The sequence below is a fragment of the Thunnus thynnus genome, chromosome 16, assembly GCF_963924715.1.
Source record: "Thunnus thynnus chromosome 16, fThuThy2.1, whole genome shotgun sequence".
Classification (NCBI taxonomy): Eukaryota; Metazoa; Chordata; class Actinopteri; order Scombriformes; family Scombridae; genus Thunnus; species Thunnus thynnus.
Genome location: NC_089532.1, coordinates 19,922,435 through 19,935,571, shown reverse-complemented (window position 1 = coordinate 19,935,571; position 13,137 = coordinate 19,922,435). Strand labels below are relative to the sequence as shown.

Genomic DNA, 13,137 nt, shown 5'->3' with positions numbered 1-13,137 from the left:
AGAGGGGTCTTAGGTCCGTCATAATTATTTTTTTTCTGTGCTTAATTAGAGGACATCAGATGAAGCTTTGATGATGCTCTTGGGTATATGATGTTGTATAATCAGACAATAAAATACATCAAAAGAAGACTGGCACATAAATAAGAGTATATCAGATAAAACTGTTGAGAGTTGCTGTTTCAAGCTTTTGGCTTAATTTTAAAATCACTGTCAGAGGGAAGATACTACTGAGCAGTCAGCTGCCAACTTAACCCTTATAGTTGTTCAATATCAATATAACTCGAGGTATAGTGGAAAAACACATCCTCAAGTCCCAAGTCTCTATTGTCCTCTCCTAGCATTGCTGATCACTAAATATTAGTGACCGTTGACCAGGCTGTGGCGATAATCATATTTGACCAGTAGTAGCTGTCCCCTTTCATCCTCTGACTAGAGGCTGCGTTACCCAGACACATGTCAACCAGGCATTGATTAATGAAGACAAAAGCAGGTCATTTCACCTCACTAAACAAATAATGGCTCTGATTAATTAGTTAAGTAACTGCCACTGTGCACAGCTAGAAACTCGCACTCACAGATAGGACTGTGGAGGAAGGGCGGACTAAATAACCACACTAACAATAAGCCCTCCACTCTTGGAGCAATCAGTGAAATGATAAGTGTTCACTCACTAATTTGAATCTGAAAGCATTTCCCATATATTTGTCAAGTAGCTGAACACTGCGTTCAGATACATATTTAGTGCTTCGAATACATTGCAGCACAAGTATTTCTGAATTCCAGACATTTCCAGACACAATTATTCACTTATTCACTCCTCTGTGCTACACAATGATGCTTTGTTCACTTCCACAAAGTTGCACACTCTGCACCAAGGTAGCTGACAGGCTCTTGTCAGTGTTAAAATATTGGAAAACCCCAGTCGTTCTCAGCTGCATGATCTCTGTGGATAGCCCACGGCAGTCTGGACAGCACTTATTTTTTTACTTCAACACCTCCTGTTTGTCTTCATTTACAATTCCTCAAACATTCTCAAATTGTGTTCTCACTGGAGGCACTTCATCTGTTGACCCAGTATTTGTTTGACCCTTGCAACCCCACACAGTCCCACAGTGACACTGAGAGCTTTTCAGCCATACACAGTCATGTTGGCCAGCCAGTAACTTTTATTAGCTAGTTGTTATAAATAGCCAGTTTGCACTATGTGAAAAATGTGTATATTATGCCAAGACCCAGAGGGACAATTCACTTCTCCCCTAATTTCCCACAGATCTGGACTTGCACTGTGTGTTTACATGCACTGAAGTAACCTGGTTATTTGATATAAATGAGAAACCTGATTTCCTTAATTGGACATCAAGAAAACCTGGATGTCTTTTAAGTACTACATACTAGGGCTGCAACTAATGACTATTTTTATAACCAATTAAGCTGCAGATCATTTTTTCAATTAATCGGTTGGTCTATAAAACATAAGAAAACAGTGAAAAATGTCTATCACAATATCCTAGAGCACAAGGTGATGTCTTCAAATTTTGTTTTGTTGGACATGCAGTCCAAAACCCAAAAAGATTCAGTTAACTATAATTTGAGACCAGGAAAATCAGCTAATTCTCACATTTAAGAACCTGGAACCATCAAATGTTTTGCATTTTAGCTTAAAAAAGGACAATAAGTTGATTAATCAACTAATCATTGCAGCTCTACTACATAATCTTTCTGATGGGATTTCCACTAGAGCACATGTACATGACCTGCTGTGGGAGCAGTGTAGTGAGATGAAAGGAAAGGCTCGTAACTGTGCGTCCTTGTATCTAAAATTATCTTACTCTCCCTCCGTCTGTCTCTCCCTGTCCATGCAGAGCGTTTTGACCACCACTGTCCATGGGTGGGGAACTGCGTGGGAAGGAGGAACTACCGTTTCTTCTACATGTTCATCCTCTCGCTCTCCTTCCTCACCATCTTCATCTTCGCCTTTGTCATCACACACATCATTTTAAGTAAGTAGCTGAGGGGAGGCGGGGGGAAAAGGACATGTGCTCTCATGCATGACACACACACACACACACACACACACACACACACACACACATAAATAGACACACACTCCTCCTGGCTGTGTTCTTGGTGTGTTTCAAGCCAGCAGGTTGTAAGTGGGCGTTGTGAAAACTGCAGCGTTCTGGCTTGTTACCATCTTTCCAGCTGGGAGCAGGCAGTGGATTGTTGGGCACCCCAGCAGTGCATGTGTGTGTCTATTTGTGTGCATAAATGACAGTCAGTGTATCAATGTTGCACCGGGAAAGAAACATGGGCTCACATTACCTGCTGTAAGACTGTAGTGATAATTAATACTTATCTGTTTTGAACCTTTCCTGTCCTGTTTTTGATTTAAACTATGCAGCGTTGCTTTTATTGAGTCTGAACGCTGTCAGATGTGGTAAAAAACCATCACATCAATTTGAATTCTTTGATTTAAAGTTTGTTCTCTCAGCGAGGAGCAGAACAAATTAAAGAACATTAGTTACTGATTGTGGTAAAACCTGCTTGACATTTCCAGTGCTTCAAATCAAAAGGTGATTACAGTGCTAACTTCAAGTTCTTAAATCTCACCTTTTTATCTCATAGCACATTTCAATTATTCTGTTGAACATTCATTTTCAAAACTCTGCACTCTGAATCCATCTGGTTTTGCACAGCTGTAATTAAAACTAATGTGATCAATCTGGCTGATTGGAGCCACAGAGATGTCTCCTACAATCGCAAAGCTGGCCAACATTTATTTTTTGGTCTTTCCCCTGGCTCCGTCCTCCTACTCATCACAGATAGAAGTTAAATTGGAATGTCAATTTAAGTGGGCACCCTCTGCCTAGCTCACTTTGTCTTGTTTTGACACTTAAACTTTAAGTAAGAAAGTGTCTGCAGCAGGTAATGGCTCCAGAGTGTGTAGTACCCAATGTTTGATACAAGTTTGTACATTCAAAGTTTTTTTTTAATGCTGTTATGCACTATTTTGTGAGATAGTATGTATGCCATGGTGAACACAACTGCACAGTGCTCTAATAGAAACCCTGCCTTTCTTTTTCCACAGGCTCCCATCAAAATGGGTTCCTCAACGCACTTAAAGATAGTCCTGCCAGATATCCTTTCACCTAAATCTGACGTTTGGTATTTACTGTAGACTGTCTTTTTTAAGTGTGATTGTCTGATTTTTGCTGCTTGTTGTCCGTGTTTTTTCTTTACATAATTCTGTGTCCATAGTTTTTCTGTCACCCTGCTTTGCCTTGATTGCAACGTTTCACTCTCAACTTCACACAGACTAACTTGCCCAGTGATGGTGCACATAGGTCATTCTGTAGGCCAGAATTCGTTCGCATGACATGCCTTTGCAAACCATTTCCATTCATTGCACTTGCCATTTTCTGCAGAGTTACAGTACTTGCATGACTAGTGCACATCTGATTAGTCCTGTTCCATCGGGCTAACGTAGCACGCAAAGGCAGATCCTCTCTCCGTCTCTGTCGATTGATTCACTCTTTCTTTGATTTCATCTGGCTCTGACACTCCCCCCCTCCCTCTTCAGAGATGTTGTGTGAATGAGATTGGATAGGAGTGCGTGCATGTGCGAGATGTCTTAAGCCACAGCTGTTACAAATACTCTTTAAGTCAGCTTATTGTCTCAACACAACATCATTGAAAATCATGTGGCCTGCGGTAAATCCACACCAGGCAAACTGTTATAATTTGTCATCGCAGTAAAGTTTTGGTTGCACGCCATTTGAACTCAGATTTTAGCTGTAAATCCAGCCAGTAAAGGTAGGAAGCAGTCACCTCACATCATAATTTAAATTTAATGTCTTTTCCCCCAACAGACCTATTGGTTCTGAAATGTTTTTGACCTTTTAACAAAAAGAATCCCAAAACATTTTTTGACTATTTATGGCAGCCTAAATCTACTGAAAATAAAGGTGTTTTGTGCTCTCTGCATATTTGGGGTCTGTCACTTACATAATACAACAAGAATCAAAATCAAATTCCAATAACAGCAGGAATCAATAAGCAGGTGCGTAATCAGTATTGATCTAATCTAAATGATACCCAACAGTATTTCTGAGTCACAAGTAAAGTGGAGAGCACAGGACTATGACACTGTCTCTCTCTCTCTCTCTGTCTCTCTCTCTGTTTCTCTCTGTCTCTCTCTCTGTCTCTCTCTCTCTTTCTCTCTGTCTCTCTCTCTCTCTCTCTCTCTCTCTCTCTCTCTCTCTCTCTCTCTCTATCTCTCTCTCTCTCTCTCTCTCTCTCTCTTTCTCTCTGTCTCTCTCTCTGTCTCTCTCTCTCTCTCTCTCTCTCTCTCTCTCTCTCTCTCTCTCTCTCTATGGCTGAGTGCAATAAATGTTTTTCTGGCAGAGAAATATGTGCCAAGCATAGCTGATAACGGCCTCTGTCCTACAGGACTTTAATAAAGGGGAACTGCAGTCGATAGTATCGTAGCAGTCCTTTGTCCTTAGTGAATGGTGACATGTTTTGTCCTTGCGAAGAAGGGAGACACTGGGAAGAGAAAAAGTAGATGAAGAGAGAGAAAGGGGAAGAGTGAGGGTATTCAGTTTATTTCTCCACACTGATGTATGGTGTTTGTACAGATCATGTAATATTATGCTGACTAGTCATTTCTTTATTTTTTAAAATGCCCACAGGGACTTCTCTGTGTTGCTAAACAATGAGTTTGTAGTGGTTTTATTGTGCTTCATGGCTTATCTGAGGAGTTACATATTCTTCTGAAGACAGTATCCATGGGTTTAGTTAGGGGTTACTGTAGTTCATTTTTATGAAGGCAGAAGCATTCATCTTATTATTTGTGATCTCAGTGCTTTATGTAGAGCAGAGAAAGTGAGCAGTGTTCTGCAGTCCCAGCCAAATGAACTGGTAACGAGGAACTATTGGCAAGAGGACAGAAGTCCCCAGGCTATAGGTCAATATGCTAGCTGTTACAGCTCATACCATTTTGTGTCCAAGCTGGCTCTTTGTGGGTCTGTGATGTGTGTGTTTTCTGTTTCTGCATGAGCTTTCACATTGCTGTCTGTTTCACTGAATGAAAGGATAGATGAAATAGAAACTGTGGGAGTCACTTATTCCTTGACTTCATTGTGTCACCGTGCTGGAAGTGGTGGTGTGTTTCTTCTCTGTCTGGTCTATAGTGGGCCTCTCAGGCTTCCATACTTACCTGATCAGCTCCAACCAGACCACCAACGAAGATGTGAGTATGAATGTCAGATAGACATCGATATGTCAGACAGACTGAAACATACATGACAAGTGACCTGACTAAGTTTAGTAAGGTTTTCTTATCCGCTACACACCAACTATATTTTTGTATTGTTCATACTTAATCATTTGAAATGTATATTTAATTCTCATTCTCATAATTGCGTGATTTTTCAACAGGTATTGTGTCATATAAACATGAAATATTTTTGCAGTTGATTGATTTAAAATAGCTTATTATCTTCTGGCACATTCATATAAAAATCATTTGACAGATCTTTCAGCTACTTTGTGGGGTTTACAAATAGTCACAAGGCTTTTAATTCAAGTATTTACTTTTTGCAATTTCTTGTTTTTATGTTATTTTTTAGTTTGCAACTTTTCAACACCTTTTTAATGTGGGTTTTAGCAATTATATTGATAGAGATACTAAAAGGAAGGACTGCCCACTCATGTGCTCACAGCTCTAGCTCTGAACTCCTTTTACATCACTGAAACTGACGAGAGCAGGGTGTCAGTGACGCCGGTAAGCTCAGTTGGTTAGAGAGTGGTGCTATTAACACCATGGTCGCAAGTTGGCTTCCTGTATGGGCTAGGAACATTTTTAGCTCTAGACTAGACACAATACACAAACACAATCTCTGTGTCACCAGAATCTTGATTTGTCTCGTAGTGAAACTTTAGATACTTATTTTCCTACTGAAGCTGTGACTGATGATGTTGTATGGTCTTCTCCAGATAAAAGGTTCGTGGTCTTCTAAAAGAGGGAAGGACAATTATAACCCCTACAGCCATGGCAATATATTCACCAACTGCTGTGCAGCGCTGTGTGGACCGCTGCCACCGAGGTATGATGTCTGTCAGTGAGCATGAGTGTATTCATGAGGTGATTTACGCATTCCCAGATGCCCCGATAATGACGTATAAGCCCGATAATTCGCTGCTCTGAGAAAGCACATTCAGTAATTTTTTACCTTCACTGTAATAGGTCACAGCACCTGTTTTTTTTTTGTTGGTTTTTTTTTCTTCCCTCATTGTAATTTTCCATTTTGTCCAAGGGTTAAAATAGAACTGTTAGTCAAGAGTCTTTTTGATGTGAGGAGCTGCTTTGAAATGCCTGCAGCCTTTTCTCTATACATAGCTACTGAGATACTGCAAGAGCGGAAAGGATTTCAAGCCCATTTTAACCAAATCCAAGATCAAAGTTGGCTAGATACTATTAGATTTCACACTTTTGCTGTTCATGTGATTTAACAAAAATACAGGCCAACTGTCACAGCTACGTTCTCATTTCCATGTGACTGTAAATACCAGTAAACGTTGCACATTCCCTCCCAGCTTCTTTCACTTCACAGTTTTTCCCAACAATTCTCATTATTCATTTGTGAAACTTTGATTCCTCCGACTTAAAACTGGCCTTTCTTTTCTTCCATCATGGTGTCTTTTTGGTTAGAAATGTGTTGTCCTATGTTTACTGACCACTGCACCCGCTTTAAAAATAGAACACTCATGCTGATGCTGTCAAGACTTCATGGACGTTTCTCAGCCTTTGGAAGTCGTAGTCTTTAACTTTAACTTTTGCTTTTCACTTGTTTAACCATCAAGTACAAACAGAAAGTTAGAGACACACACAGTCTCTAGTTTAGCACATGCATACAGTGTATTTTCAAGTTACTAAACATATCCACAGATGCACACACACTTAAAGTAAAAGAAGAACAGTGATGGAAGATTTTAGCAACATTCTTGGTCGCACCCTGCTCTGACCATCACAAAACTCACCAACAGTGACTGTGGTAGGTGGCAAAGGAGAGTCCTCGGTGCACAGGTGGCTGCCATCTGGGCATGTTTGTTTTTGTGTATTTGTGGCCGGCCACAGGCATTGCACAGCTGGGTCTACCAGCGAGAGAGGAATGTTTCACTTCAGCCTTGGACTATGCAGGCAATGCTGTCTCTCACACATCCAAACACACACAGACAAAAAGCCTCTTGCATTTCATTCCCTGCTGAGAGCTTGACTCACATTTTCTAATGCATCAGCCTACATGTTTTTGTGCTCGTTCCCTCCTAACCGCATTTGCAGACATTCCGGTATTCATTACCAGCAACACAAGCGGCTGCAGTGGATTCCTAGTGTTTGTCTCTGTGATTCTAGCGGAGCTTTTCCACCTAAATCCAGCTCAGTCCCACTGGAACCCACAGTCAACACACTTTCTGTTAAATGATTACCCTGCTGGCACTGTTTAACACACGCACGCACACACACACACAGCCAGCTGAGGTGTTAGAGACTCTTCTGTGTCCGATTAACCTTTATCTAGCTGATGAACAGCCATTATCACATCCATGTGGCCCATGACCACACACACACACACACACACACACACGTGCATATGCATGTGAAGAGTTTAGCAGGTTGTTGTCAGAGCTCTGCAACAATAGTGATAGAAGAGAAATAATGATTCACTCCACTGCAGGACATCAGTGATTTATTACCAAGTTGTGATTTTATGTGCATGTGAATGTGTGTGAGTTAAAGAATGAGTGTATAGATTCAAATGTTCACATCCACTTGTCTCTCTTTAACAGTGTGGTATCACTGACACACAAGGTCACTTGCACTCCACTAATGCTATGTAATATTTGTGAATGAATGGCTACCAACAATGCTTTTCTCTTTCCTTTGTTTCTTTGTTTGAGTAGTCTCATTGACAGACGGGGCTTTATCCAATCAGACACACCGCAGCTGGCACCACCAACCAATGGCATCACTATGTATGGCGCCACCCAGTCTCAGCAGAGCCACATGGTAAGACACTGACCCGACTCTCTGTCTTTTCTCAAACATACAACTTTTAGGTTTATAACAAGTAAAAAGACAGGCTGAGTCGTCAAGAGTAGTCCAGATGTTTATAGTGTTGTTCACTTTGTTTGAAGAGACCAGGAGCAGGCAGAGCATTTGGGGGGGGGGGGCGTTTAGGAGGAATAGAATAGTCGCTGATTAAAGGGAGTGGCTGCTTTTATCTTAGACTCTCCTCTATTGGCAAAAACATACTAGTGTTAACTGACAACCGTCTTTTTAAAGAAACAGTTTGAGTCTTCTACATATAAATTTACTTGTCCTTAGTGCCTTGGCTGCAGTATTTTTTTTTCCCAGTCTCACCCAGGCCATAATGTGGGATTCACTGGGCCAGACCTTGTCAGCATATAACGACACAAAGCGTCTTTCACAGCAGTCTGTATCTCCAGCTGTTGTCTTTTCCTCATTTGCCAGAAACCAAAACTCTCACAAACTGAGTATTTTTTTTTATTTTGTGTCTAATTGTTCGTGATTGTAATGATAAACATTACCTATTGGTGTATGTACTGGCCAAAATAACATGGCCTAGGCAAGGGGAGTAAAGGCCAGATGAGGTCAAACTATTCCTAACAGCAGCTTCACTTAATCCTTTACCCTTTTCTCTGACACAACATACCGCAGAATCCAGACATGGGAAAGCAAATCCAGTTAGTCTTTTTCATTCCAAAAGATTGAAACAGATGAAATGCTCTGGATTACAAAGAGCGAGTCAGTGATGTTTTCAATTTTGCATGTGTCACTTCATGTTGTCTGTAAATTAGGTCAACTGTAGCACGGAAAGGTCCTTTGTGTGTGTGTGTGTGTGTGTGTGTGTGTGTGTGTGTGTGTCTATGCTGAGGTGGCATTGCAGACTGAGCCATATGATTTCTCCAGCCCTGATTTCAGTCATTCTCAAGTCTTCAAGGGTTTGCTCATCAATCAGGATGTCTAAGATTAATGGTTCTGTGTGTGTTGCTTTTTCTTATTATACTGACAATCCAAGTCTTGAAGAAAAGAAATGCCAGAAAGAGAAAATAAAGGATGAAAAGTAAGTCTCCCAAACCGAAAGTACACCAGAGTTAGTAAACAGATATTTTCTGTAGTGTTAAACTGTCTCCTACAGTCTTAGAGACAATAACTGATGCTGTGAAGAGGACATTGTATTGTCCAGTTTTGCTCTGGTGCCTGAATCGCAGGAACAAGTCTTCTGTTGTTCAGTTTAGCTGTTTACCTCACACATTACATGCTAGATTTAAGACCTATTCACACACAGCCACTAAATGTCTTTCACTGGTGCCCTCCCTGCCAGTGGCCACAGTCATCGTGTTATTCTCATCCAAACTCGACCTCATCCTTCAAGTTCTCATAGAGATGTCAAACATGAATGTCGTCTGTCTTCAGGTCCTCCTTAATGTGTGGACTACTTGTAACGGGCTGAGGGCCAGCGGAACATTCTCTTACATTAGCACACACAGAAATAAACGCCATCTGTTTTCTGTAGCTGTCATGATTAGCAGCTAACATCGTCGTATTGGCTGCTCTACATTTATCTGCACACTGATACTCAGTCAGCTGTGTGTTTATATCCATTTGTTAAATTCTACAACATGCCACACTGACAACACATAAAACACATTAAGACTGAGGGACTATTTTTGAATATTCCCGTCATCACCCCATTTGTCAAATTCCTAACGACACAACTCACTTCATTAATGTAAAAATATTTGTTTGCCTTAAAAGGCCATCGCACACTTGACCACTCCTTTCAGTCCCACATTATGAATGTTGTGTCATTGTTCATTTTTTAGAGAGGTCTCTGGTTTGATTTTGTTACTTTTTTCAAGCCACGATGAGTAAAAGTCTCCAATCCTTTTTGTCTGTTTACTACAGAGGTGTGTGGGTGGGTGTTATTTTGGAAAAAGTGTGAGATTGTACATCATGTCAGTGTGTGTGTGTGTGCGCATGTGTGAGAGAGAGATGGAGACAAAGTGACAACAGAGTGTTTGACTTACAAAATGGAAGAAAGTGTATCACACTTACTTCATATGTTTTGGTCATTTTAATTAGATTTTATTATTCTCCTTATTTTACAATTTCAATATAAGTTTACACTGATTGTGTGGGAAATACCGTACAGTAGGTCAGCCATTTATATCTTGGAATTTGCCTGCCGTCAACTAAAGACAAGGAGAGTCCTCATCAGTAGACAGTGAATCGAACATGTTACATACAATAAATTGTACATAGTTTAACATTTTTAAACCTACAGATGACAAGAGAAATATTCTTTTTTTTCACAGTGGTCTTTTTTTTTTTTTTTTTCAACAAGAAACTGATAAGTACTCACACAAAGATAAAAATGTAAGGAATGACTGATGCCTGCCGCACATAAAAACTGTTTTAAGGACTGTGTTGGTAAATTTGTGGAGGTCGCATTTGAATTAATAATCAATGAAGGGCCCGGTTCTTTGTGAGGCACAAAGCTTAAAGCTTAAAACGACAAAGGTATGTAGAAGCCTTGTAAGTGGTTGCCATGGTAACATGGCAACCATAACGTGTGTAATATGGTGTCACATTATACCTCAATACTATAAAACCTGCACTCGGGGTTTGATTCAGGGGGGAAAGAAGACACAATGTGATCCAGAGCAGTCATCATAATCCTTCAGTTAAAGGGTCGGTTCAACCAAATTACAAAAAATGGATTTGCTCACTTGCCTCTATAAGTATTTATTTGTTTGTTTGTTTTTGTCCTGATTTTTCAGATTATACTGGAATTATTTATCAATTTCAAATGATCGATCTTTAGAAAATAGGCAACCATTCTAATAGTCATAATTTATATGCTAATAGTCATTTATAAAGCAAAAATGTCAAATATTCTCTGGTTTCCAGCTTTGATCTTGTTTCTTAACAATTATATGTGGACTGTTGGTTGGACAAAACATTTTTAGACTAAACAATTAATCAATTAATTGAATAGAATAATTGACAGATTAATCATTAGTAATAATGGTGATCAGTAGATATCTAGGTGCACTGCAAACAAAATTCCATTAAATGCCATTATAAATAAAACAAACACTATAAACATGGCTGGATATGAGAAAATATCTTCTGTTATAATTTGTCCTTTAACCTCATGGTACACAATTTGCATATGGCCTTGTACATATTTCTATTTTACGTCTTCTTTCTTCCTTCCTCTTTTTGTTATTTTCCTTTTTTTGAGCTGTCAGCTATTTTTATACAATACACAGACGCACGCAGCACAACTTCATCAACCACCACTTCCTTGTTGATAATTGCACAGTGAGTGATGAGGGACTGACAACCCACAGCCTGGTTTACAGTTTCACCACTCAGTCAACTCACTTCAGTCATGACTGATGGTGTTACTCTCACCCAGAATCCCCAACATGCTTTTTTCTGCCCCTCTTACAGATGGGGACAATCAATATTTAGAGCTTGTTAATTTATTTTTTATTAATGATGATATAATGAACTAAAGGTGGTAGTTTCTTGTTTGTGTTGCTCAGGCCAGTTTAAATTCTTGGATCACTGAATCTAAAGTTCTGATGTTTTAACAACCTTGTACAAACTTATGTATAAGATACATATAAGACTTATTACCACTCGGTGACAGCAGACAGTGGTATGTTGTCAGGAATAACACAGATGGTTGTAATCTCCCATTTTGTGGCTGGATTTAATCATCTCATCTCAAGGGTTGTTTAAAAATGCAACATAAATGGTGGCAGCTTTGGGAGATCTTTCACTTTATTTGTACAAGATTGTGTTTATGATCTACATGACCTTGCAATTATTGAATTAAACACATCTATAATTGTTCTGTAAGCTGTGAAGGACAATCTTACACAAACTGATTTGAATTACTCAAAGTGACTGGAGAGAAGGGCTTTAACTAATGATTATTTTTATTATCAAAATACTATTTGGTCTGTAAAATGTTAGAAAATAGTGAAAACCGTTTTGTCCAATTGACACTCCCAGACCTTAAGATATTCACATAATACAAAAAAAGGATCAAATACTTATAATTGAGAGGCTGGAACAAGATCATATTTGACATTTTTGCCTGGAAAATGACTTAAATGATTAATCATCAAATAGTTGGCAATTATCTTTCTGTCAATTAACTAATTAATTAACAATCGCCAATTATTTTCATAAATCTGCTGATTGTTTTTTTCCAATTAATTGATTATTCATTTTGTCTATACAATGTCAGAAAATATTGAAAATTGTCCATCACATTTTCACTATATCCTAGATGATGGCTTCAAATGTCTTGTTTTATTAACAGTCCAGAAACCAAAAATATCACATTTACAATGATTTTAAAAAAAAAAACAATGAAAAGCAGCAAATCTTCACATTGAACAAGCTGGAATCAGAGAATTTTGCTTAAAAATGGACTAAACGATTAATCAATTATCAAAATAGTTGTAGATTGTTGCAGCTTTACAGGAGAATGTAGTATTTCTGTCCCTCCACACATTTATATGGGTTGTGTTTGTTGACCCGCTGCCACTGTCTTATGTCATGTTGACTACTGCACACAGCTCAGTCACGAAATTGAGGTATGAGCCGAGTATAAAATGTAAATGTAAGATTACAGTTTTTAGGAGAGATAAGAAAACCTCCTATCCTTGTTGTGTCATCACCGCCACGTGTGAAAGCCAACCAAAACAAGGCCTTATGCTGCTGCACTTGCTACCTGCTATCCAAGGTTAGTCTATCAACAGTCCATGTACATATTGTTCCTTGTAGTTGTGTGTGTGTGTGTGTATCTGTCTGCTATGGGGGGATGGACAGTGCTGAGTCAGTCTGGCTATGACTGTTTATAAAACATGAGTGGGCCAGAAAGAAGAAATAGAAGGACAGAGCTGTATCTCTCTTTCCCCTCACTATTTTTTTTTTAAATATCCAACACAGTGTCAGTAAAGTAGCTCGGTGCTAATGTGGCGGTGAGTGTTAGTCCAATAAACCTACATCGAATTAGTCTTTTCAAC

At 39.3% G+C, this 13,137-nt stretch overlaps 1 protein-coding gene across 9 annotated transcripts in view; it reads left to right on the top strand.

Moving 5' to 3' along the window:
• Positions 1–13,137, top strand: part of LOC137199767 (palmitoyltransferase ZDHHC14-like) — a 48,147-nt gene that overhangs the window by 32,997 nt on the left and 2,013 nt on the right. For all 9 annotated transcript variants that reach the window (XM_067614285.1, XM_067614283.1, XM_067614288.1 and 6 more), the window contains exons 5-9: positions 1,863–2,000; positions 3,089–3,137; positions 5,149–5,251; positions 5,998–6,107; positions 7,963–8,068. In XM_067614285.1, coding sequence (XP_067470386.1) covers positions 1,863–2,000; positions 3,089–3,137; positions 5,149–5,251; positions 5,998–6,107; positions 7,963–8,068 — 506 coding nt within the window. The remainder of the gene's footprint in view (positions 1–1,862; positions 2,001–3,088; positions 3,138–5,148; positions 5,252–5,997; positions 6,108–7,962; positions 8,069–13,137) is intronic.